Source organism: Somniosus microcephalus, chromosome 24 (genome assembly GCF_052327205.1).
Source record: "Somniosus microcephalus isolate GS21.2 chromosome 24, FLI_Smic_1.0, whole genome shotgun sequence".
Taxonomy (NCBI): domain Eukaryota; kingdom Metazoa; phylum Chordata; class Chondrichthyes; order Squaliformes; family Somniosidae; genus Somniosus; species Somniosus microcephalus.
Window position 1 is genome coordinate 44167034 of NC_141010.1, and position 25434 is coordinate 44192467.

Consider the following 25434-nt stretch of genomic DNA (forward strand, 5'->3'; position numbering starts at 1 on the left):
ACCTGTGATAATATCCTCAATTGCTCCGTCCTTGCCCTCGTACACCAGTCTCTCCTTCCCTTGCTGCTTCTTCTTCAGCTCGGCCATTAGGTCCATGTGAGGGGCCTTATTCTTAGTGGGAAGAGGCTAGAGGAAAAGGTGAGAGTTCACTGACCACTGCTGTGAAATGTCAGTTAGAATCAGCAGGAAAAAAAAAAATTTTTTTAAACCGAAAATGATTTGAAATCACCTGTTATAGAAAATAGCATTGAAGCACAGTGATAATTCCTCCATTTTAATGTTTGCCTGGTGTGTTTATACATTATATACTAGCAGACTTCCGGCGGTGCTGCTCACACTAAGATTAGGGACAAGCTGTTTGATAAGGTCAAGAAGTTCCCATTATGTTGAGTTGTGTGTTCCTTTAAAGCTAGAAAGTCTAAGGGGTAAAAATTGGGTAGCGCCCCCTTACCTTCGCCGGAGCGCCAATTTTAGCACCCCGAAGAAGTTAGCGCCCCCATGGCCGATTTTCCCAGGTAGCACCCCGAGAGGAAGGAGGGGCGCTACTGGAAGTGCCTCGCATCCCTCTTGGGGCGCTGCGAGCCAATGTCGCGCCGTGGTACTGCGGGCCTTCCTCCCCTTATTAAAGGGGAGGGGCCTGGCGCAGCGTGACCCGGCGCCCAGCTGGGTCACCAGGGATCGGAGTGCCGGCAAATGAGCCCGGCACTCCGCGGGGGGGCTACTCAGAAGGGCAGGGACAGCAACGGGGGGCAGGTGCTGGCAGGCAGCCCGCAACAGAAATGGCCGCCCGGCACCACCCCTTTAACTAGCGCCGCCCCGGCCACAGGTAGGCCCCCCTGACCCCGGCAGACATAACGTCCGGCGATAAGTCGGGGGGCGCCACCCAATATTACAGCCGGGGCGCTGCGCACGGTTATGACTTTATCGCCGGAGGCTCAGCGCCGCGCTAACGGTTAGCGGTGCCGCTAACCTCCCGCTGAATTTCGCAGGAGGCATTAACGGCGCCGCGCCCAGGCGCCAGTTGATTTGCGCCCCATTAGCGCCCTCTTGGGGCGCTAACGGGAGGCGCAAATCAACCGAATTTAGCCCCCTAAGTCTGTTAATCAAATACTGGGTTCATACAGGGGTCAATTGAGACTCCTGCTGTTAATTCAACAGTGGGTGGGGTGAATTATACAGATGCCAATCAAGAAACTGCAGACATCCAGGGGTAAAAATTGGTACGTCTTGCGCCCATTTTTCGGGTACAAAAAAAATCCCAATTTAGTAGTGCGATGACCTGCACCGAAGCTGCACAGCTTAGACAGCTGCACTGCTAAATTCGTAAGGCCCATTTTTGTTGAAGGACCCCACTGAAAAATGAGTCACCAATGAGTGGGACAGGCGCCTGGATTCTTCAGCGGCCTCTGCAACCGTCAACTACAGGTTTATAAAAAACCTTTCTGTGAAGCCAGGAGGAACAGGAGTGCTCCCCCGCCCCCCCCAACGTCACAGCTCTAACGATCTTGCCTTCCCCCTCCCCCACCCATTGCCCACCATAAGAACGTACCCAAGGGTCTTGTCGCCAAGGCAGGCGGACCAAAATTCAATTCTGGAGAAGGGCGAGCTTCCTGTGGAGGCTCAACAGGAGCCGGCAGCTCGTCCACAATGTTTCGCTGAGGCCCAGCCTCGGGCCTCTCTGTCTGGGTGTATGCTGCTCACACAAGGCCTTTCTGGGCCCAGTAAAGACTAAATTCTACCCGCCAGACTTCACTATGTGTTTCAATGGTGAGTTTTCTTTTTTAAAAACTTTTCTTGGATGTGTGACTCAGAAAATTCAGTGATACATGAATTGTGTGCCAGACTGTATTGTTTTTATAACCTTACTACAGCTAAGACTCTTTGGGGGAGAAATTGGGTGGAGCCGCAAACGAGGCGCCAAGCTCGCCTGGGCGCCGGAATTAGCGCAGCAATCGGAGCAGTTGCGACCGCCGGAAATTCAGCTTGAGCGCCCCAAGAGGGAGACGGGGTGAGGCTCGAGGTGCTCCGCATCCCTCTTAGGGCGCTGAAAATGAATATCGCAGCGCAACATGCCGCAGCGCCACACGCTGTGGCACGGCGCGCTGCGGTACGGCAGGCCTTCCTCCCATTCTTAAGGGGGAGGGGCCTGCACCAGCGCGATCAGAGATCGCGAGTGCCGGCAAAAGAGCCCGGCACCGAGGAGAAGTGCCGGGCTCTCGGAAAACAGCCGGCACTGCCGCGGGGGGAGATCAGGAGGCCGGGGACGGAGGTGCTGGAAGGCGGCTGCCAAAAAAAACGGCCGCCCCGCACCTCCACCTTAATTTGCGCCACTGCCGCCACAGGTAGGCCCCGTGAACCGGGCGCGATTTGCGAACGGCGCTAGAGGCCGGCGCTACCGAATATCGAGATCGGGGCGGTAGCGGGGCGCTGTGCACACCAATGACGTCATCGGTGGCGGCACAGCGCAACAGGCTAACGCCGCCATTAGTGCCCCAGCTAAATATCGCGGGAGGCGTGGCCAGTGGCGCTAAAGCCACTGAGTGCCCTCTTTAGGCACTAACTGGTGGCGCAGCCCACCAAATTTCTAGGCCTTTGGTTTTAGTGGTTAGTCCCATTGCGCTGTGCCCTTCCCCAGCTAAACAAATAGGTGATGACCCATTCCCAGGCATTTGACAATATCACAATCCCATTCCTGGGCTATGGACGTGAAGTGTGGGTGGCAGCAAGGCTGACGTCACTCTGAATCCTGGTGCCCACTGGGGTGTTACTCCTCCATTTGCTATCTTGCTCTAACGGCCCCAACAGTATAAGGATCGCGCCACATGGGGAATTGTGGGTATAAAACTGTGTTCTACTGTCACTGCACGTGTTGTCATAGCAACCTGCAGCTCCACTGCCTTGATCATGGTTCAGTCAATGATAATTGTTCCTTGGCTTTTGAGAGGATTGCAGTGTCGAGGGACAGCTGCACCTCTACTGAGCGGCACTCAGCTCCCTGACAGAATCATGCCCGGTAGTTGCACCAAGTGGATCCTCCTCATGATGCCATCGACATCCACAGGTGAAACACAAAGTATTCTAGGATTCAACCAAATAGCAAGACAAAATACGAAGTGAACTGGCGCTGACGTGTTCAGTCATGCAGACAATGGAACCCAAATTCATGCCCACAATTCTTCAGAGTGACTTACCAATTTCAGTCACACCATGTTGGGGAAGCTGAGGAGAGTGTCAAGAAGTGGGCTCCATTTTTTTTTCACTCATCCTTTTGCTCTTCCTGGTCCATGCGCTATCAGCACTGAAGGGAGAGGCAGAGAAGGCCTCTGCCGTTCCTACTCAAATGGGTTGCTAGGAGACAGGCCAAGAGGGGCCCAGTCTTGCGCCAACTTCCATCCCAAGTTGGCCTCCTTGTTCAATATCATTAATATTTAGGATGAATGCCTTCTCCTTGTTTAATTAAAATAATAATGCTACAACAAACTTTTCCCAAACTACTGTTAAGAAAAATCCACCGTTAGTAAAACAAATCCCGATTAGTAAAAGCTTCAAGTCAGAGGCCTTACCTTTCCGTCTTGCTGGTCTTTTTTGGAGAGCGAGTTTTTATCCTCAATGTCCTGGGCGGTCATTGCTTCCTGCTTCTTTCGGAACTCGTTTTCCTGCTCAGCTTGCTGAGAACGATTCACAAACAGACGTGAGCGTCAGTTATTCACAGAATCACAGAAACCCCACAGTGCAGATAGAGGCCATTTCGGCCCATCGAGCCTGCACCGACACATATCCCACCCGATCCCTGTAACCCCTACACCAACACATATCCCACCCTATCTCCGTAACCCCACGTATTTAATCCCCCTAACACTAAGGGTCAATTTATCATAGCCAATCAACCTAACCCGCACATCTTTGGACTGGATCGATCGATCGGCTTTGCGCAGTTCCTTTACAACACCTATCGACCAACGGTTTTCATACCCTACCCGTCTTTTTCCTTCCAATTTTTCATCGAATCATACAGCACAGAAGGAGGCCATTCGGCCCATCATGCCTGTGCCGGCTCGCTGAAAGAGCTGTCCAATTAGTCCCACTCCACCGCTCTTTCCCCACAGCCCTGTGAATTTTTCCTTTTCAAGTATTTATCCAATTCCCTTTCGAAAGTTATTACTGAATCTGCTTCCGACCACCTGTTCAGGCAGCGCATTCCAGATCATAACAACACATGCGTGAAAAAATTTCTCCTCATCTCCCCTGTCTTTTTTTGCCAATTATCTTAAATCTGTCGCCTCTGGTTACTGACCCTCCTACCAATGGAAACAGGTTCTCCTTATTTACTCTATTAAAACCCCATCTAATTTTTAACACCTACATTAAATCTCCCCTTCACATTCTTTGCTCTAAGGAGAACAATCCCAGCTTCTCTAGACTCTCCACATAACTGAAGACCTTCATCGCTGGTATCATTCTAATAAAAATCGCTTTTTATTGTCTTTTCTCCCATGAACGTGTTGACTCATGCTGAGGTACAAATCCACAGTCAATGCAAGCCTCCATTATCTCACCTAAGTGGCCGTTCTTCTTGTCCCAAGACTTGATGGTGAATACTTGATAAGCTATCTAATTCCACAGGGGTGGTATTAGCATAACCGAACCCTGTCCTGCCCTCACCTAATATCCACATACACTCACTAGCCAACAAGGATCACTGGATAGTGATCAAGAGAAGGAACCCTGGCAGATTTGCTCCCTTTCCTAGTCCAGAGATACTAAAGCCAACTGGTACATCCAGTTGCTGCCCCAAGCCAAGATAAACAGACTCTGAACAAACTGAGGTTCAAGGTTGGGACCTTTCTTGTGGGCTGAACACTCGTCAGTGGACTTACCAACTGAGCCAGTAGCTGAACACTATTTTCAGCAGAGCAAATTCATAATCACATGTAAATCCACTACATTGTTTTCACATTTCGCATTGCTTCACTTGAGTAAAGATGCAGTTCATTTTTAAATATCAGAGGCACCATTTATCCCATTCATAAAGCACACGGGGAATTTTCAACACTACTGTTCTTGCGGGGGTTGGGGTCTGAAGAAGGTCCATGGCTTTGTGGAGCCTCAATGGATCCCCCATCAGTTATTCCTTTCCTTAAATGGGATGAGCCCTCTGCCGTGAGCCTTCCATTCAGTGAAAGCTCTCACACAGGTGGCCGAGTTAAAGGCCGACTTTTGGTCTTCTTCCCAAGAACCAAACACTCCACCGTTAATATCAGAACAATAAGAATTTGTAGCAACACAAAATTGCCATTTGGTGCAAGAAACCCATCCTTTTATCATAGATTAAATCTGCCTTTTCAGGGCGTTCCTTAATCCCTTCCCTCTCCAGAAATGCACCCAATTGCCTCTTGAACTCATTTAGATGGTCCACTTAAGTGCTCTTCCTTGATAACATCCACAACATCTTGGCAGAAAAAGTCCAACCTGGACACCCTTCTCACTCCTAACTTCCTAAGTTGTTTTAGAAATCGAACTGGATTTTAGGTCTCTTTATGTGGAGTCCTGAGGTTTGGAATAGTCAATGATTCACCATCACCTCCATCAAACCAAGTCACTCTCTTCCATTTTGTTCAGGGAGGAGCAAGAAATTATAAAAACTGCCCACAGAGGGTAGAATTATAATGAAGGCAACATTTACTAGGAGCTTACTATAAGTTGGGAAATGATTGGCCATTGAATTCTGCTTTAAATTGCACTTCATTAAGATAACTGTGTGATTCACCAGAACTGAGCTACAGGAAGGAAATAAACCTTCTGTGGCGGCCATTAAAGTCAGGTCAGCGCAGATCATTCTAGTGGGCCCGGAGTAAACAGAAGTTGCTCGGTGTTCTGTTCTATACCTTGTAGGCCTTGATGAACCTCACAAAGAACGGGAAGAAAATGGATGGAGGCATCGTTTTAATATCTTCACCAAAGTACTCAATGACAGACTGGTAAGCCTCCTGTGGGACAAAACAGTGCACACAAGGTTAGTCTCCTGATCAGCAATTGGAGCAGTAATGATCAACATTAAATTAAAACAAAGGTAAGTCCCTAATTAACACTTTCACTGGGGTAAATAAAGTCTTGTTGTGAATACCTTTGTTTTCCGTAGGGATCTGCAGCAATTCTGAAACCCCCACGACCACCACCACCTAAAAGGACAAGGGCAGCAGGTGCATGGGAACACCACCACCTCCAATTCATACAGCATCCTGATTAGGACATATATCGTCTTTCTTTCATGTTGGGTCAAAACCCTGGAACTCCCTCCCTAACAGCACTACGGGACATTCGTGACCAGTTGGGTCTTTACGACAATCTGACAGCATCATGGTCACTTTTACTGAGACCAGATATTCAAACTGCCATAGCGGGATTTGGACTCGCACTCTATGGATGAAGAGGAATTTATTGTTTGTGAGACCTTAGACTGTGAGAATGGGTGGGGTTTTCGGTCACGGAATGGCCTCACAGCTAAAGCTGACTACATCCTCACCCCAACATCTGCACCTTTCCAGTAGGGTCGCAGGCATGTGAACTCAAGTTGGTATTTTCCCCTGTCCACCTTGGGCCACTGCAGCTGATGGGAACATCCATGGTTAAAATTGGTTAACTCAGCACAGGCCAAGGGTGGAACCTGGGACATTCCTGGTTTGCACAATTCAGTTCTACAATAACCAGGGCATTCCTTGATGAAGCAACCAGAGGAGCTTAAAGACTCCCCTCTGAGTGGACTGGCCGCCACCCACCTGTGCCGTTTTGCAGTCCTTTTGTAAGTTGTCCACTTTCTCACTGTTGCTGTTCAGGAATTCTTTCAGGAGTAAACTGGTATCCTGGACCATGAACGCCTTCCGTGTGAGCTCCATCCCCTGGTGTGACGACCGCACGGCCTGTACAACATTCTCCAGTGACACTGCGATAGAGACAGCAAGTGGGAAAAGCTCACTGAGAAACTTGCGCACATTTAATCAAAAAAGCTGGTAATAGGATGGCCCAAAAATAGTAACAAAAGCAGACATTTTCCTCAATAGACAACAACAACTTGCATTATATAGCACTTGTAACATAGTAAAACATCCCAAGGTGCTCCACAGAAGCGATTAGCAGCCAAAAAATGGACACCGAGCCACATAAGGAGGTAGTGAGGCAGGTGACTAATGGCTTGGTCAAAGAGGAAGGTTGTAAGGAGCTTCTTAAAGGAGGAGACAGAGTTAGAGAGGTGGAGAGGTTTAGGGAGGGAATTCCAGAGCTTCGGGCTTAAGCACCTGAAGGCACGGCCACCAATAGTGGAGCAATGAAAATCAGGGATGCGCAAGAGGCCAGAAGTAGAGGAGCGTAGAAACATCGGAATGTTGTAGGGCCGGAGGCGTTTACAAAGCTAGGGAGGGGCGAGGCCATGGAGCTGTGTGAAAACAAGGATGATCATTTTTAAATCGAAGGCGTTGCTGAACCAGGAACCAATGTAGGTCAGCGAGCACAGGGGCGATGGGTGCACGGGACTCGTTACCTGTTAGGATACGGGCAGCAGAGCTCTGGACAAGCTCAAGTTGTATCCTAATCACTGCTCCCCCTGGTGTACCCTAATCACTGCTCCCCCTGGTGTACCCTAATCACCGCTCCCCCTGGTGTACCCTAATCACTGCTCCCCTAGTGTGCCCTAATCACCGCTCCCCCTGGTGTACCCTAATCACCGCTCCCCCTGGTGTACCCTAATCACTGCTCCCCCTGGTGTACCCTAATCACCGCTCCCCCTGGTGTACCCTAATCACCGCTCCCACTGGTGTACCCTAATCACTGCTCCCCTAGTGTACCCTAATCACCGCTCCCCCTGGTGTACCCTAATCACCACTCCCCCGGTGTACCCTAATCACCGCTCCCCCGGTGTACCCTAATCACCGCTCCCCCGGTGTACCCTAATCACCGCTCCCCCCGGTGTACCCTAATCACCGCTCCCCCCGGTGTACCCTAATCACTGCTCCCCCCGGTGTACCCTAATCACCGCTCCCCCTGGTGTACCCTAATCACCGCTCCCCCGGTGTACCCTAATCACCGCTCCCCCTGGTGTACCCTAATCACCGCTCCCCCTGGTGTACCCTAATCACTGCTCCCCCCGGTGTACCCTAATCACTGCTCCCCGAGTTTACCCTAATCACCGCTCCCCCTGGTGTACCCTAATCACCGCTCCCCCGGTGTACCCTAATCACCGCTCCCCCGGTGTACCCTAATCACTGCTCCCCCGGTGTACCCTAATCACCGCTCCCCTAGTGTACCCTAATCACCGCTCCCCTAGTGTACCCTAATCACTGCTCCCCCTGGTGTACCCTAATCACCGCTCCCCTAGTGTACCCTAATCACTGCTCCCCCTGGTGTACCCTAATCAACGCTCCCCCTGGTGTATCCTAATCACCGCTCCCCCGGTGTACCCTAATCACCGCTCCCCCGGTGTACCCTAATCACCGCTCCCCCCGGTGTATCCTAATCACCGCTCCCCCCGGTGTACCCTAATCACCGCTCCCCCTGGTGTACCCTAATCACCGCTCCCCCTGGTGTATCCTAATCACCGCTCCCCCTGGTGTACCCTAATCACTGCTCCCCCCGGTGTACCTTAATCACCGCTCCCCTAGTGTACCCTAATCACTGCTCCCCCCGGTGTACCCTAATCACCGCTCCCCTAGTGTACCCTAATCACCGCTCCCCTAGTGTACCCTAATCACTGCTCCCCCTGGTGTACCCTAATCACCGCTCCCCCTGGTGTACCCTAATCACCGCTCCCCCTGGTGTACCCTAATCACCGCTCCCCCCTGGTGTACCCTAATCACCGCTCCCCTAGTGTACCCTAATCACTGCTCCCCCTGGTGTACCCTAATCACTGCTCCCCCTGGTGTACCCTAATCACCACTCCCCCTGGTGTACCCTAATCACCGCTCCCCCTGGTGTACCCTAATCACCGCTCCCCCTGGCGTACCCTAATCACCACTCCCCCTGGTGTACCCTAATCACTGCTCCCCCTGGTGTACCCTAATCACCACTCCCCCTGGTGTACCCTAATCACCGCTCCCCCTGGTGTACCCTAATCACCGCTCCCCCTGGCGTACCCTAATCACCACTCCCCCTGGTGTACCCTAATCACCGCTCCCCCTGGTGTACCCTAATCACCGCTCCCCCTGGCGTACCCTAATCACCACTCCCCCTGGTGTACCCTAATCACTGCTCCCCCTGGTGTACCCTAATCACCGCTCCCCTAGTGTACCCTAATCACTGCTCCCCCCGGTGTACCCTAATCACTGCTCCCCCTGGTGTACCCTAATCACCGCTCCCCCCGGTGTACCCTAATCACCGCTCCCCCCGGTGTACCCTAATCACTGCTCCCCCTGGTGTACCCTAATCACCGCTCCCCCTGGTGTACCCTAATCACTGCTCCCCCTGGTGTACCCTAATCACCGCTCCCCTAGTGTACCCCAATCACCGCTCCCCCTGGCGTACCCTAATCACCGCTCCCCCCGGTGTACCCTAATCACTGCTCCCCCTGGTGTACCCTAATCACCGCTCCCCTAGTGTACCCTAATCACCGCTCCCCCTGGCGTACCCTAATCACCACTCCCCCCGGTGTACCCTAATCACTGCTCCCCCTGGTGTACCCTAATCACCGCTCCCCTAGTGTACCCTAATCACCGCTCCCCCTGGTGTACCCTAATCACCGCTCCCCTAGTGTACCCTAATCACCGCTCCCCCTGGTGTACCCTAATCACCGCTCCCCCTGGTGTACCCTAATCACCGCTCCCCCGGTGTACCCTAATCACCACTCCCCCTGGTGTACCCTAATCACTGCTCCCCCTGGTGTACCCTAATCACTGCTCCCCCCGGTGTACCCTAATCACCGCTCCCCCTGGTGTACCCTAATCACTGCTCCCCCTGGTGTACCCTAATCACCGCTCCCCTAGTGTACCCTAATCACCGCTCCCCCTGGTGTACCCTAATCACCACTCCCCCTGGTGTACCCTAATCACCGCTCCACAAGTGTACCCTAATCACCGCTCCCCCCGGTGTACCCTAATCACCGCTCCCCCCGGTGTACCCTAATCACCGCTCCCCCCGGTGTACCCTAATCACCACTCCCCTAGTGTACCCTAATCACTGCTCCCCCTGGTGTAACCTAATCACTGCTCCCCCTGGTGTACCCTAATCACTGCTCCCCCTGGTGTTAATTAGTAGCGAATCCGTCTACTTGTACAACACAGTTAACATTCTCCTCAGTTCACTCTTGATGTTGATACCTGCAGCAGCTTTGTCCACAAAGAGCAGCTCGGTGTGAAAGGTATTGAGTTCAGGATACTGGTTGTGGATAATGTCTGCAATGTAGTTCATTAGCGTCTGTTTTCTGTCCGTTGATTTGGTTTCGAGGAGCTGAAGATGAATGGAGAGAGAGCAATTAGTAGGAACACTGCTACATGGCCTTATATTTGGAATCTGTGTCAACTCACTCACTACCTGCAGTCAATAACACGTTAGAATCTGCAGTAACTCACTCAGTATACACAACCTAGTCACTAACTACAGACACCTGCACACTGTGCAGACTAAGGGGGAGAAATTCGGTATCGCCCCATTTGGGGCGCAATTATCGGCCGGGCGCAAAGTTTAGCGCCTGGCCCTAATTATCGCCTCCGACTGCAAACTTGGCTTCTCTCGCCCCTGGAGGTGATTGGAGCGCTAAATCAGGCGCTACACACCTCTCTTAAGGCGCTAACGCCGAGGAGCGAGGCGCTACCTCAGAGCGCTGGCGAAGCTCATGTGATGTCAGTCAGCAATGGAACACAGACACACTGGCGCCGGCCAGTTCTTAAAGGGGAGGGTCGATCTTGCTCTCCATCCACACCCTGCTCATTGCAGCCTTGAATCTCAGCCTGGAGAGACCTGTACATCAAATCTGCTGGAAAGAATGGAGAGGCCCTGGGAAAGAGCTCAGAGTGCAGCCCCCATAGTCTCTTCTAAATTGATGCAAGGAAGATCAAATCAAAATGAACCTGCAAAGTGCTGCTCAGTACCCAAAACTCCTTCACACAGCGTTGAATCTCTCCAGAAGTCTCTCTCTCTCACTCAGAATGCGTGGTGCAAAAATGTCGCCAAAAAAAAAGGCAGGAAGCGGTCGCCTTTAAATAGCGCTCCCCCAGTCCCTTCCCGACTGCAAAACGCTCCCCCCAACCTGTGGTTCCTAGCAGCAGGCGGGGGCGCCACTCAATATCCGGTCCGGGGCACTACCGGGGCGTTGCACGCTCGACTAACGTCATGATCTGGGGCGCAGGAGATCGTGGCGGTAGTGTTTAGCACCGCCGCAAAATGTCTGGTCAATTTCGCAAGCGGCGCAAACATCGCCGCGCCTGGGCGCTTGTTCCTTTGCACCCCATTAGTGCCCTCTTAAGGCGCTAACGCGAGGCACAAAGCAACCAAATTTTTCCCCCCAATAGTCACAGCCCCTGTTACTGGCTCTGGTCTTCATTTGCATCCATTGTATTAACAGGATTGACTGAACTACAACCCTGCCCATCTCTTAGGTGATGTCCTTTCAGATGAAAACACCACAGAAACAACACATCACGGACTTCAGTCTGACACCAGGGGCTTCACAGAATCATAGAATGGCTACAGCATGGAAGGCGGCGGCCATTCGGTCCATCGAGCCTGTGCCGGCTCTCTGCAAGAGCACCTCAGCTAGTCCCAGTTGGACACCAGAGCTATAACCAAAATGACATCAAATGGTGTTCGAGTACTGATGGAGTTACAAGCAGTCACCTTCCACTGGTTGCTTAAGGCAGATGACTGTTAAAATCAATACCTGCAGTCAATAACTGATTACGACCAGCCACTAATTAGACCAGTCAGCACATTATTACAGACCGCAAAATACGATGGGCTAATCATTAGACTGGTTCAATATCTAATCTTCCAGTAGCAATGCCACACCCTTACCAGGTCAAGGCTCTGCAATCGAAAGCCGTAAACAGCTCCTTTTTTACTGCTATTCATGTAGTTCCCAAAGGCTAAAATGATCTGAAGGAGAGAAGAGATTGAAGAGAATCTGCTGTTAGTATTGATGGACCATTTTTACAATGGATCATTATTGACAGGTTGAATATTTTATCTTACAATCACTGATAGCACAAAACAAGCAGCAACTCATAGGCTTTCTTTGGCAACGACAGGCCTAGTTTTGTTACATTAGCTTCATATTGATATACTCAAATAAACCCAGTCAATGACTTCAAAGTACATCAAGAAGGTGGGGGAGGGGACGGGACGGGAGGGTGGGGGAAGTGTCGGGAGGGTGGGGGAGGTGTCGGGAGGGTGGGGGAGGTGTCGGGAGGGTGGGGGAGGTATCATTAGGGTGGGGGAGAGGGTGGGGGAGGAGACGGGAGGGTGGGGGAGGTGTCGGGAGGGTGGGGGAGAGGGTGGGGGAGGAGTCGGGAGGGTGGGGGAGGTGTCGGGAGGGTGGGGGAGGTATCATTAGGGTGGGGGAGGAGACGGGAGGGTGGGGGAGGTGTCGGGAGGGTGGGGGAGAGGGTGGGGGAGGAGTCGGGAGGGTGGGGGAGGAGTCGGGAGGGTGGGGGAGGAGTCGGGAGGGTGGGGGAGGTGTCGGGAGGGCGGGGGAGGTGTCGGGAGGGCGGGGGAGGAGTCGGGAGGGCGGGGGAGGAGACGGGAGGGCGGGGGAGGAGACGGGAGGGCGGGGGAGGTGTCGGGAGGGTGGGGGAGGTATCATTAGGGTGGGGGGAGAGGGTGGGGGAGGAGATGGGAGGGTGGGGGAGGGGAAGGGAGGGCGGGGGAGGGGAGGGGACGGGAGCGCGGGGGAAGGGGTCGGGGGAGGTGACCGAAGGTGGATTTGAAGATGCAGATTTTTAGAAAGCTTTCCAAAAGTGGCAAGTTGGGCAGCTTTAGAAAGGGAATTTCAGAGTGATGGGGCTATGATGACAGAAAAATCAAGAAAGTAGGAACAGAGGGTATAAATGGAAAATAATGAAAAGTAAATTGTTGGAGTGGGGGCTGGGAGCATGCAGTGAGACCAGGGTTGGGAGGCCAGAGGCTGTGTGCTGGGAGGTAGGGCTGGGAGACATTGCAGAGATTGGGTGAGGCAAGGTCATGGAGGAGTTAGTAGATCAGGGCGAGGCTTGTGAACTCATCTTCCTGGGGGGGATGGGAAGCCAGTGGAGGTTGTAAAGGACAGGAGAGTAGGCGAGTGGGATTTAGTGCAGAATAATATACAAATAACATAGCAGAGCCTAAAACAATGGGATTATTCAAAATACAATTTGATGGGAGCGTGAATAAACTTTCTCGTCTCAGATTCTTAAGTTATTCCTTTGTTGGACAGACCGTCACGGTGATTCCAAAGCTGGCACATGATGGGATTTTTTTTTACTTGAAGGCCTGCCAATGTAACTGTGCCACAGGGAGAGACAAAGGCTAAAGGACTGAGCAATGATTACTGAGAGAAAAACCACAGACACCCAGGCAACCCAAGAGACTGAGAGCGTGACCTACTGTGGGCAGTAATGAGTGCCAAATCATTGGGGTTTAAGCATACATATATATATATATTTTGAGGGGCAGCTTCATCCATTATCCTGCTTTGAATCCAGTGAAGTAATCAATTTAAAAATACATTTTAATTCTGTACTAACCGCTGGGCACACTGATGTCAGGCACAATACTTACATAAAGATGCGTGGTACCTGAATGGGATACATCAACAGGGCAGATAGTACAATCCGTGATGTTCAGATACAAACGCTTAACCTGCTCCTCCCAAACTCCTCCCTGTGCTGCTTTAATGCAGGGGTCAACTCGCTTTGGCTGGCCCTCACTAGGTCTGTTCGTCGAACAGTAGCGGCTGGGATTTAATGACTACACCAAGCTGTTGAAAGCGTGCTGTAGAAATCGTAGCAATGAGAACATATTCACCTAAAACTCTTGTTATTTTAATTAGCTCATCAATTTTAAACAGGTTTGTTAAAATAGTGATGGAGGATTTCATATAAACCTGTTAAAGGCGTTTGTCACTAATATCGCCCAGTCTGATTGTAACCCACATGGGCCGTGACGGGTTTATTTTTCTCAGTTCAATGATATTAGTGAACAAGTTCATACAAGTATAAAGTCGGCTTTTATAGTCAAAGGGGGAAAATTTGCTTGCTTTGCGCCTCCCGTTAGCGCCCCAGCTGCAAATTCAACGGGAGGTTAGTGGCGGCGGTGGCCGGTAGCGCCCCGCGGCGTTGCGCCTCCGACGATGACATCATCGCCATGCCCCAGTCACAAACTTGGCTGGCGCACCCTGACCTGCCGCCGGACGCTGTGTCCGACAGGGTCAGGGTGCCGTGTTTACGGCCGGGGCGGCGATAATTAAAGGGCAGGTGCCGGGCGGCCATTTTTTTGGGGGGCTGCCTGCCAGCACCTGCCCCCTCTCGCCGCTCCCTGCGGGGTGCCGGCCACGATCGGGCAGCCTGGCGCTCCTCTCGAGTGCCGGGCTCTTTTGCCGGCACCCCGCTCCCCGGTGATCCAGCAGGGTCCCGGTGCGTGCTGCGCTAGGCCCCTCCCCTTTAATCAGGGGAGGGAGGCCTGCAGAACCGCGGCGCGATGTGCTGGTGCACGCGGCACTGCTGCACATAGCTCCGCGATATTCAATGGGAGCGCCCCAAGAGGGAGGGGGAGCGCTTCCAGTAGCCCCGCCTCCTGCTTAGGGCGCTACCATTCAATTTCAGGCGTGAGGGTGCTAACTTTTTTGGGGCGCTAAAAGTAGTGAAGTTATCGCCCCAAAGGGGGCGTGACCCAATTTTCCCCCCAAAGGCTTTCACTAACATTAGACAAATACGTCCGAGTGATGCTAAAACTCTGATCTTTTGCAGTGTTCCACAGTTTGTTCTTTCTTCTACACTTTTATCCTTTTTTCGTGAAATTGGCAAGGTGCTTCCAGCACTCTCCTGCCACAGATATAACTCACCCCTGAAACATCTTACCTCCAGGATTCTCTTCAGCTTTGTCGATGATTTGATGGACATCGATGCAGCGATGATGGCGTTGAGTTGCTGTAAGAGAGGATGATTAAATCAGTCGTTAAGGAGCTCAATGAGTTATGGGCGATCCCAGCGGGAGCCCAGATTTACAACACTGAGCTCTCGGAGACAGGCAGGCTCCGGCACAGTCTGCACTGGTGAACAGCACCAAAGGGACTAGATTGGCCAGCACTTAATGGACCTTTTATCATTGGCAGCTTTTTTTAGAAAAAGCTTTTGATGTTTGAAGTTTCTACTCGATGGTATTTTTATTTGAAAGCATTTCATGGGGTTTTACAAAAAACTTTTCATTCATTTAAAATCAAATAAAAAGTCTCCTGTGTATCCCAAAGTAGCTTCTATTTTATTAAATGCCTCTTTGTAGGTCTTTCTAGTAGTAAGTGCCCCTTAAGGGGGCCATTGAATAAAACCTGCTCAGTTCTGATCATCATGCATATTTAGAAGAATAAAGATGTGCATTTGTATAGCACCTTATCATGCCCTATTTTAGCAGATACTGTAAATCGCTCCCTCTCCTCAGGGACTGGGCTCCCTCCCTTTCAAAACTGCCGTCACCGCCCACCCCCCCACCCCACTTAAAAAAAACATCCTTTGACCCCACTGTCCTTTCCAAGTACTGTCCCATCTCCAAACCACCTTTTCTCTCTAAGGCATTCAAAATGGTGTCACCTCAGATCTGTGCCCACTGCTCCTGCAGCTCCCTACTTGAATCCACACTTCCCATTGAGCCGACCCTAACCAAGGTCATAAATGACATTTTCTGTGCATTATCCCTCCTCGTGCTCCTTGACCTTTCGACAGTTGATCACACCATCCTCTTCCAACTCTCTTCTCCACTGTCCAGCTCAGTGGGACTGCTATTGCTTGGTTACACTCTTACCTATTCAATCTTAGCCAGAGCATCTCCAGGAGCTTCTCTTCCTGCCCCTGCATGGTTATCTCTGGAGGCCCACATCCTTGGCCTGCTCCTCTTCTCCATCTACATGCTGCCCCTTGGCAATATCATCCGAGGCCATGGGATCAGCTTCCACATATACACCAATGGAACCCAGTTCTTCACTACCTCTCTTGATCCCTCCACTGCCTCTGTGCTGTTAGAATGCTTGTTCGACATCCAATCTTGGAGGAGCTGTAACTTCCTCCAGCTAAACACTGGGAAGACTAAAATTGTCCTCAGCCACAAACTGCCTCCATTGTCACTGATTTCATCTCTCTGGCCACTGTCTCAGGCTGAACCAGACTGTTCACAACCTCAGCCTCCTGTTTAACCCCAAGCTGAGCTTCATATCCTCTCCATCATGAAGACCACCCACTTCCACCTCAAAAACATCATCCACCTTGGTAACTAACTCAACCAATCTGCTGCTGAAACCCTCATCCATGCCTCCGTCACCTCCAGACTTGGCTATTCCAATGCTCAGCCAGCTGGCCTCCCCTCCTCCGCCCTATATAAATTTCAGTTCATCCAAAACTCTGCTGCTTGTATCCTCTCATGCACCTCGTCACACCTGTCTTATGTTGACCAACATTGGCTCCCAGTCGATGAACACCGCCAATATAAACTTCTCATCCTTGTGCTATTTGAGGGAGAATGTTGGGCAGGGTAATGGCAGAGCTCACTGCTCTTATTCCACTTTTGCCTTGGGATCTTTAATATCCACCTAACCCACAGAGACAAGCAGGAGCCTTGGTTTAACATCTCATCTAAAGGGTGGCACCACTGACAAAGCAGCACTCCCTCAGCACTGTTCCGGAGTGTCAACCTGCATTATGTGCTTAGATCCCTAAGTGGGATTTGAACCCAGATTATGCCCTCAGAGCTGCCCCATATCTGTACAATTCCAGTAGATAATGTGCAGCTAGATAGCCCATCACAGTCAAACAGCTTAATCCATTAGCGGTGGATATAGTAAAGGAAAAAGGGAAATAAAATGAGCTTCCTCCCCCCAAACAGTGGGGTGGAAAATCTGCGGCCCTACTAACACACTCATAGAATTACATAGAATGTACAGCACAGAAGCAGGCCATTCGGCCCAACTGGTCTATGCTCCACGCTCCCTGGCCTTACGTGGGGATTCCGCAGGACCTTGTAAGGAGTGGAGCTTCCACCCAGCAGCAGAGTAGGAGGAGGTGGGAACTCCCAACACGTCACTGGCGGAGGTAAGTCTAGTGCGACCAGGCCACTAAATGCGCTGGTGTGGCGGTACCACTGGTTGTCCCTTACATTGAGATACATAATTCCCTTTAACTTACCTTACTGTATGTGTCTGTTACTATACTCAGGCTTCTCTCCTGTACTCTGACGTCATGACATCAGAGCTCGGAACCTTCCAACAGTAGAGCTCGGAACCTGCTGGCAGTTGGGTTCGGAACCTGCTGGCAGTTGAGCTGGGAAGCTTCTAGTTAGTCCTCGTGGAGTCCCCGCTGGGACAAGACCTATACCACGGTGCTCCTACAGTCAGCCATCTTACCTGCTACCTTACCTGTTGTATTTAACCTGTTCCTGTAAATAAACAACCTATTTATAGTTCGTCGAAGTCAAACTCTCTTATTTAGTGGCGATCTACCCGAACCGCTACATTGGTGACCCAACGACGTGAGTACGGGAGCTCATCAATTCCAATACTACAATTGATGACCCCGTATCCGTGAACGATTTTCACGGTAGCAACGCGTAGCCTGAACCTCGTCTTCCCACAAGACGACCGACGCACAACCGACGAACAACCACGGAACAGCAACCCCGCCTCACTCCGCCAAAGGCGACCCCGTCTTTGCGAACGTATTCGCAAGGTAAGCGCAGCCTGGAGCAGATCCCGTTTGACACGGACAAAACTCAACTGGACCCCATTTTTTGTGAACAATTTTCACAAAAGAAGCACGCCATGGAAGCACCAGCCGTTTTGCTGTCGCTACCGCAATCCAGGGAGCCACAGTCTCCCTCGTGCTTTATACCGGTAGAAGCCCCGTTCAACGAGAGCATCAATGCGGTGCCGACCACGCACTTGCTCACGGTCCCCGTACTCGTCTTTCCTACCGCCACACGGATCGTCCGCCTCTACGTCCACAACGACAGCAAGTATAAATCTCTCCAAGCGCGGGGTACAGCATGTTCGGGCCCACAAAATTGGAGCGCGCCCTGCGGGGATACCACGAGGACTCACCCCCGCGAACCACGAGGACCCATCCCTCGCGAACCATGAGGATCCATCCCTCGCGAACCACGAGGACCCTGCCCTCATGAAACACGAAGACTCGTTCCCCGCCGACGACACACCAGCCCGTCAGCCTGCTGGTTGTGTTACCTACTACACGTTTCAGCGCGAACGAAAAGCATTGCCGCCCTCACGGCTGTTTTCTCCTAAATCTACAACAACTACAAGTGTTGCCGCCCTCCAAGCAGAGTTTACCCCTCCCGAAAGCAACAACAACCTGGACCGTTGCCGCCCTTTCTCCAGTTTTCCCTTTAACAAATGCAAACGTCTACCGAAGCTGTATACATCGAGGACGGGTCCAACGGGCATCCTGCGGCCGCGATCAACACGTGGAAGTTGCTCTGATCACAGATCAACACAGCAACTTTTCACCCTCCGTTCTGTTAATGTCGTAGCATTATGGCACGCACTGTTCCGTGCGTTCCAGCCTCCTGAAGGTTTCGCTCACCAGTCAACGGAGACATCGCCCGCGTCCGCCCAACCTGCCCGTCACTCTGACAAGGCCTGCTGTTTCGCACGTCTCCACGGTCCTTCGCCTGACGGATACACTTTATTCGCCACGACGCGCGTACGGATCCCCTCAAGAGCAGCATCTTCGGAACTCGCTCGCCAAGCCGAGACAGCACGACCACCGAGACCACCAGCTCGTCAGACCATCTCATCCTTGGACTTTCGTTAAAGCGAATTCTGGGGGGGCCTATGTGGCGGTACCACTGGTTGTCCCTTACATTGAGATACATAATTCCCTTTAACTTACCTTACTGTATGTGTCTGTTACTATACTCAGGCTTCTCTCCTGTACTCTGACGTCATGACATCAGAGCTCGGAACCTTCCAACAGTAGAGCTCGGAACCTGCTGGCAGTTGGGTTCGGAACCTGCTGGCAGTTGAGCTGGGAAGCTTCTAGTTAGTCCTCGTGGAGTCCCCGCTGGGACAAGACCTATACCATGGTGCTCCTACAGTCAGCCATCTTACCTGCTACCTTACCTGTTGTATTTAACCTGTTCCTGTAAATAAACAACTTATTTATAGTTCGTCGAAGTCGAACTCGATTATTTAGTGGCGATGCACACGAATCGCTACACTGGTCCCAATTGTCCCTGCAGTAACGGCGATAACAGTCTAAATCCTAGGTACGGTTAACTGTTCATTGCTGCACCGCTGGTCTTTGTATCTAGAAGACTAGAATACAAGGGGGGTAGAAGTTATAGTTATGCTACAGCTATACAAAGCCTTCGTTATTCCACCCCTGGAGTACTGTGTTCAGTTCTGGGCACAACACCGTAGGAAGGATATATTGGCATTGGAGGGAGTGCGAGGAGAAATTATACAAACTAGGGTTGTATTCCTGGAATTTAGAAGATTAATTGAAGTTTTAAGATTTTAAGGGGAACTGATAGGGTAGAGAGAGAGAGAAACTATTTCCGCTGGTTGGGGAGTCTAGGACTAGGGGACATAGCCTAAAAATTAGAGCCAGATCTTTCAGGAGTGAAGTTAGGAAACACTTCTACACGCAAAGGGTGGCAGAAGTTTGGAACTCTCTTCTGCAAATGGCAATTGTTAATTTTAAATTCGAGATTGATAGATTTTTGTTAACCAAAGGTATTAAGGGATATGGGGCAAAGGAGGGGATATGGAGCTAGGTCACAGGTCAGCCATGATCTCATTGTATGGTGGAACAGGCTCGAGTCTTAAATGGCCTCCTCCTGTTCCTATACCCTATGAACCTCAGGATAGAGACAGAGCTGCTCACCGGCGTCAGCAGCTGCACGCTGTCGTTGAAGTTGCCCATGAAGATGATGATGCTCATCCGCTCCGAGAGCCGCGGGATCTTGCTGAATTTGATCATGAAGCGATCCTCTTCGGCTAGATCCTCCAGCGGTTTCTTGTCCTTCTCATACTGCTGCAGCACCTTCTTCTCATACTCGGTCGGTATGAAGCGAGTCAGCAGCTCTATGAAATCCAGATTGAGCGACTGCAGGTCAAATCTGCACCGTGCAGGAAAGAAAAATTACGGGCACGTTAGTCACAAGGCAGGGCAAGAGGGCACAGGGTCACGGCTGTACAGGACAAGCTTAGGACGCACATTAGGAAGCATTTTATTTACACAGAAGGTGGTGAGGAACAGCTGGAATGAGTTGCCAGGAAGGACAGCTGTGGTCAGAGCGATAGGTTTATTTAAGAAACAGATGGATATGGTGATGGGAAGATGGTAGGGCTGGTATTCTGGACGTTCAAGGTCAAACAGGTCAAAACGATCTTCTTATCTGAACCAATCTTCTGAATTATAAGGGCTACACGTCAGTGCTCTTGGAGTAAGGAATAGCGAACTGGAGTCCAAACAGACTCTCCAAGATACAGTATTGGGGCCTGCGTGTCTAAGGGACCCAAGGTTCTTCAGTAAGTACTTCAGGTCCTCCTTAGCCTACCAGCACAAAGGCCATCTGCCTTGCAAGAAACACTGTCATTGGAAGAGACAGGCTGGCGGGGTTCCAATCCCAGACATCTGCTAATACTGATCTGAAACCAGTTGCTGGGCGAACTCTTGACCCTGATTTTCTCACCTTTCCTGGTCTTGGTTCAGCATGTTCAACAACGATATAGTTCAGCTCAGGCTGAGGGAGCCCATTTTCCCCTAGTTGCCAACTCATACTGTCCCAGCATCAATTGGGCAATCTAGCAAGCCACCAGGAACACGAATGTCAGCCTTACACATACAACCTTTTCAATATTAAATATCACTCACGGACGCTGGCTCAGAAACTTCTTGGGTCACATCCCTGGTGGTTGCATGACCATCGCGCCCAACTGGAGGTTGTGGAGTTACTGGGAGGGCACCTCATTGGCATGGGTCAGGTGTGGCCATCTCAAGTGTCCACCTTCCTGTGCCCACCTGAAACTTTGGTGCCTAGCCACCTGTGGGGATGGGGTGAGGATTTGCCCAGGCACCACCCCCTGAACCCATCCTGATATGGTGCCATTGGTCCCCCTGAATAATAATTTTGGAATTTGTTTTTTATTTTAAACTCTTTGGGTGGGGGGGGGGTGGGGAAGGGAGTGGTCTAGGCCACTTCCTTGACCTGGAGCCCACCTGCGGGGCCCACATGCACCTTCTGGAAGCTGGCACACCTCGCACAGGTTGCCATTACTACACCAGATCCCCCTTCTGGGCTCAGGATCAGAAATTCCTGGTTTAGGGAGCCCCCACCCTTGAATCTGCCCCCAGGCATTCAGTTGCCCAGTGAGGGGCAGATAAAACTCCCATCCTTCACAAGGCAGCCAGGAAACTCCCCGGAAATGCTGCATAACCCCCCCCCCACTACTCACTGCGTCCTTCCCATTATGCCCATTCATGTCCATTAACCACACAAGCACAAAATGACTCACTCGTCAATGGCCTTGCAGATGTAGTCAGGGCTCAGGCCCCCTTTCCGCAGGGTGATGGCCAGGTTCTTTGCTCGGTTCGACTCAATTAGATTCACTTTACTGACCGCTTTCTGGGTAACCTTCATTTTCAACGAGTTGATATTCACCGCCGAGCCCTGGGCCCTGGTCTTAAAGCGCTCCTCAAACTCGGCCATGTTCAGCTCCTAGAACACAATGAATGGTGTGAACACTGGGACCAAAGACCAATTGATCCTTTTGCACTTCTATTTCTGCATCTTAATAACAATCGGGTTTTTATCTTTTTTTTTTAAGAAGGTAGCCTCCAATGTGACACGGTGCTACATAAAGGCAAGGATTTCTTGTCAAAGATACATTCTATACTGTTTTTGTGAGTTGGACTGGTATCATATTAATGGCCAGCACAAGCTGACAGCTTCTATATTGTGAAAGTCAGAGTGTGGGCACTCTAAATCGACATCAAATCAGGAGTTCTATTTGTGCATGTAGGTCTTGGCTGGCTCTTTGCCCACTTTGCCCCCATCCTCTGGGACTCACTTCCTCGGAATCTCCTTCTTGCAACTTTCTTTCTTCCCATTCAAAAGACGCCTCAAACCCTCCCCTTTCAACAGTGCTTTTGCCCCTCAAGACCCTCTTCCCGTCAGCCCTCCACAACACGGTGCCCACTCACTACCCATTGCACTATAAAGTGCTCGGAGATGTCTCTTTGTACATCATGAGTGCTGTGGAGAGGTACGGCATGTTGTTCACATTGAGTTAGAACCCCATTCCCAACTGGTTCAAAAGTGTAGAGTAGATTCAGCGCTTGAGACGTTCAAACTAGTGGAGCTGCTCCTCAGTGTCGACCTCCAGCCTTCTGGTTTGAGGAAAGAGGCTTCACTGGCCGGAATGCTACAGAGCGCTGTTGAGCTGCTGCTGCACAATGCAGAGTACTCTGCCCTTATGGACTGGCACTTTTACAACACAAAGTGCAATGGATGAGACAAGATTGTATGCTTCAGAGCCTGGCTGGGCATCAAATCTTTACTTCCACTCCAGGAACTTTCTGAGAAAATGCTGAGTGGAAATCATTGCATATTTATGTTCTGTTCTCATACAGTTCCCATGAAGCAATAATTTCTAAATCAGCGCGAGATATGCGGCTGACATTACAAACTATCAGGATGTCCGAAATGGCCAGGGCTGCAACTTGAGGAGAAAAAAAAGATTATTTCTAAATTCAATTCCTCGATCACTCTTCTCATACTCCTATTCCCCTGGGACAGTGACATTGAATCAGGAGATTTGTAGGTCGTAATTCACGCTTGTCCCCGCGGGCTTAATGGCCAATTAACAGGAAGCGGGTCTGATGACATCATTTGATGATGCATCATCTGCCGGTTTCCTTAAAGGGACCATGCACAATTTTATTTTGACAGGTGATTTCTCAGTGTTTGACAGCATTGAGGTGCTGAAAACACTGACAATCACTGCACAAAGGTGAACTCTTGCACCCAGGCTCGCCAATGACTCCCTCCATATGCTGGAATAGATGGCAGCTGCAGGTGAGATGACAGAAGCGATCTGTCACTGGTGAGAGAGGTTCTCCCAATGAGGTGGGACTGGACATATAGTTGGATTTTAAAAACTTGTAAGCTAAAGAAATCTGTATAGGTTTTAAAAATGCAGCAACCAACATTTTCTTTGCTCTGAAACTCACCGTGTGCAACATTGCATCCTTCACACCACTTCTGCAGCGGTCATCTTTTCACAAACATTACACCAGACTCACAACACGCCACACTTACCTGGTGTGGTGTCCAGACGTCGGAAAACCCGACCCAGAAGCGGGAAAATCGAAAAGCAGGCTGAACACTGCTGACAAGTACCTGTTAATAAGCAGGTAATTGCCTTTAATCCGTTTCCCACCGATGGTGTCGGGTCCATTCGCAAATCAGGGACCCGACACTTGGGAATGCTGTTTGGAGGCGGGTTCGGGACCATCCGTCAATCAATAGGACTTCAACCTCTGACCCGCCTCTCTGAGCGCCGGCAAAATCACGGCCTTTGTGTCTGTCTTCACAGAAGAAGACGCAAAACACTTCACGGAAAGAGTGGAGAACCAAGGGACTAGCGAGAATGTGGTACTGAAATAAATTAGTGTTAGTAAAAAGAAATAGCACTGGAGAAATATATGGGGCTGAAAGCCGATAAATCCCCTGGAACTGATGGCCTACATTCTAGGGTTTTAAAAGTGGTGGCTATAGAGATAGTGGATGCATTGGTTGTCATCTTCTAAAATTCCATAGATTTTAGAACGGTTCCTGCGGATTAGAAGTTAGCAAATGTAACCCCACTATTTAAGAAAAGAGAGAGAGAGAAAATGGGAAACGACAGACCAGTTAGCCTGACATCAGTAGTAGGGAAAATGCTAGAATCTATTATTAAGGACGTGGTTACAGGGCACTTAGAAAATAATAATAGGATTGGGCAGAGTCAACATGGATTTATGAAAGGGAAATCATGTTTGATGAATCTGTTAGAGTTTTTTGAGGTTGTAACTAGCAGAATAGATAAGGGGGAACCAGTGGATGTGGTGTATTTGGATTTTCAGAAGGCATTTGATAAGGTGCCACACAAGAGGTTATTAAACAAAATTAGAGCTCATGGGATTAGGGGTAATATACTAGCATGGATTGAAGATTGGTTAACGGACAGAAAGCAGAGAGTAGGAATAAACGGGTCATTTTTGGGTTGGCGGGCTGTAACTAGTGGGGTACCGCAAGGATCAGTGCTTGGGCCTCAGCTATTTACAATCTATATCAATGATTTGGATGAGGGGACCAAATGTAATATATCCAAGTTTGCTGATGATACAAAGCTGGGTGGGAATGTAAGTTGTGAGGAGGATGCAAAGAGGCTTGAAGGGGATATAGACAGGCTAAGTGAGTGGGCAAGAACATGGAAAATGGACTATAATGTGGAGAAATGTGAAATTATCCACTTTGGTAGGAAAAATAGAAAAGCAGGGTATTTTTTAAATGGAGAGAGATTGGAAAATGCTGGTGTTCAGAGGGACCTGGGTGTCCTTGTACACGATTCACTGAAAGTTAACATGCAGGTACAGCAAGCAATTAGGAAAGCAAATGGTATGTTGGCCTTTATTACAAGAGGATTTGAGTATAGGAGTAAAGACGTCTTACTGCAATTATATAGGGCCCTGGTGAGACCACACCTGGAGTATTGTGTACAGTTTTGGTCTCCTTACCCAAGGAAGGATATACTTGCCATAGAGGGAGTGCAACGAAGGCTCACCAGGCTGATTCCTGGGATGGGGGGATTGTCCTATGAGGAGAGATTGAGTAGACTAGGCATATACTCACTACAGTTTAGAAGAATAAGAGGTGAATGTTATAAATCTCATCATTCATCAAGAAACTACTAGTGAAATAACGCTGGACGGCCAGCTGGTGGCGCCGTCCAAGAAGTATAAATACTCGGGCATCGGCCCCAGCTTTCCAGGGACATTTTGTAAGACAAGGAACTAGTGAAGTACAACTAGACTTCCATGTTCTGAAACAAGTTGATTAAAGCCTTGCTTTATGCTCAAGTGCGTAGTGAGTTTTATTACGTCAATGATCTCATTGAAACATACAAAATTCTTACAGGGCTTGACAGGGTAGATGCAGGGAAGATGTTTCCCCTGGCTGGGGAGTCTAGAACCAAGGGTCACAGTCTCAGAATAA

General features: G+C 50.3%; 1 protein-coding gene across 4 annotated transcripts in view; it reads right to left on the reverse strand.

Annotated features, from left to right (window-relative positions):
- The window catches only part of LOC147101457 (formin-like protein 1), a 271912-nt gene that overhangs the window by 13375 nt on the left and 233103 nt on the right, over positions 1-25434 (reverse strand). For all 4 annotated transcript variants that reach the window (XM_085966591.1, XM_085966593.1, XM_085966594.1 and 1 more), the window contains 9 exons: positions 21692-21894; positions 20058-20292; positions 15033-15101; positions 11995-12075; positions 10302-10431; positions 6777-6940; positions 5886-5987; positions 3564-3668; positions 3-126 (listed from right to left, as the gene is read on the reverse strand). In XM_085966591.1, coding sequence (XP_085822717.1) covers positions 3-126; positions 3564-3668; positions 5886-5987; positions 6777-6940; positions 10302-10431; positions 11995-12075; positions 15033-15101; positions 20058-20292; positions 21692-21894 — 1213 coding nt within the window. The remainder of the gene's footprint in view (positions 1-2; positions 127-3563; positions 3669-5885; positions 5988-6776; positions 6941-10301; positions 10432-11994; positions 12076-15032; positions 15102-20057; positions 20293-21691; positions 21895-25434) is intronic.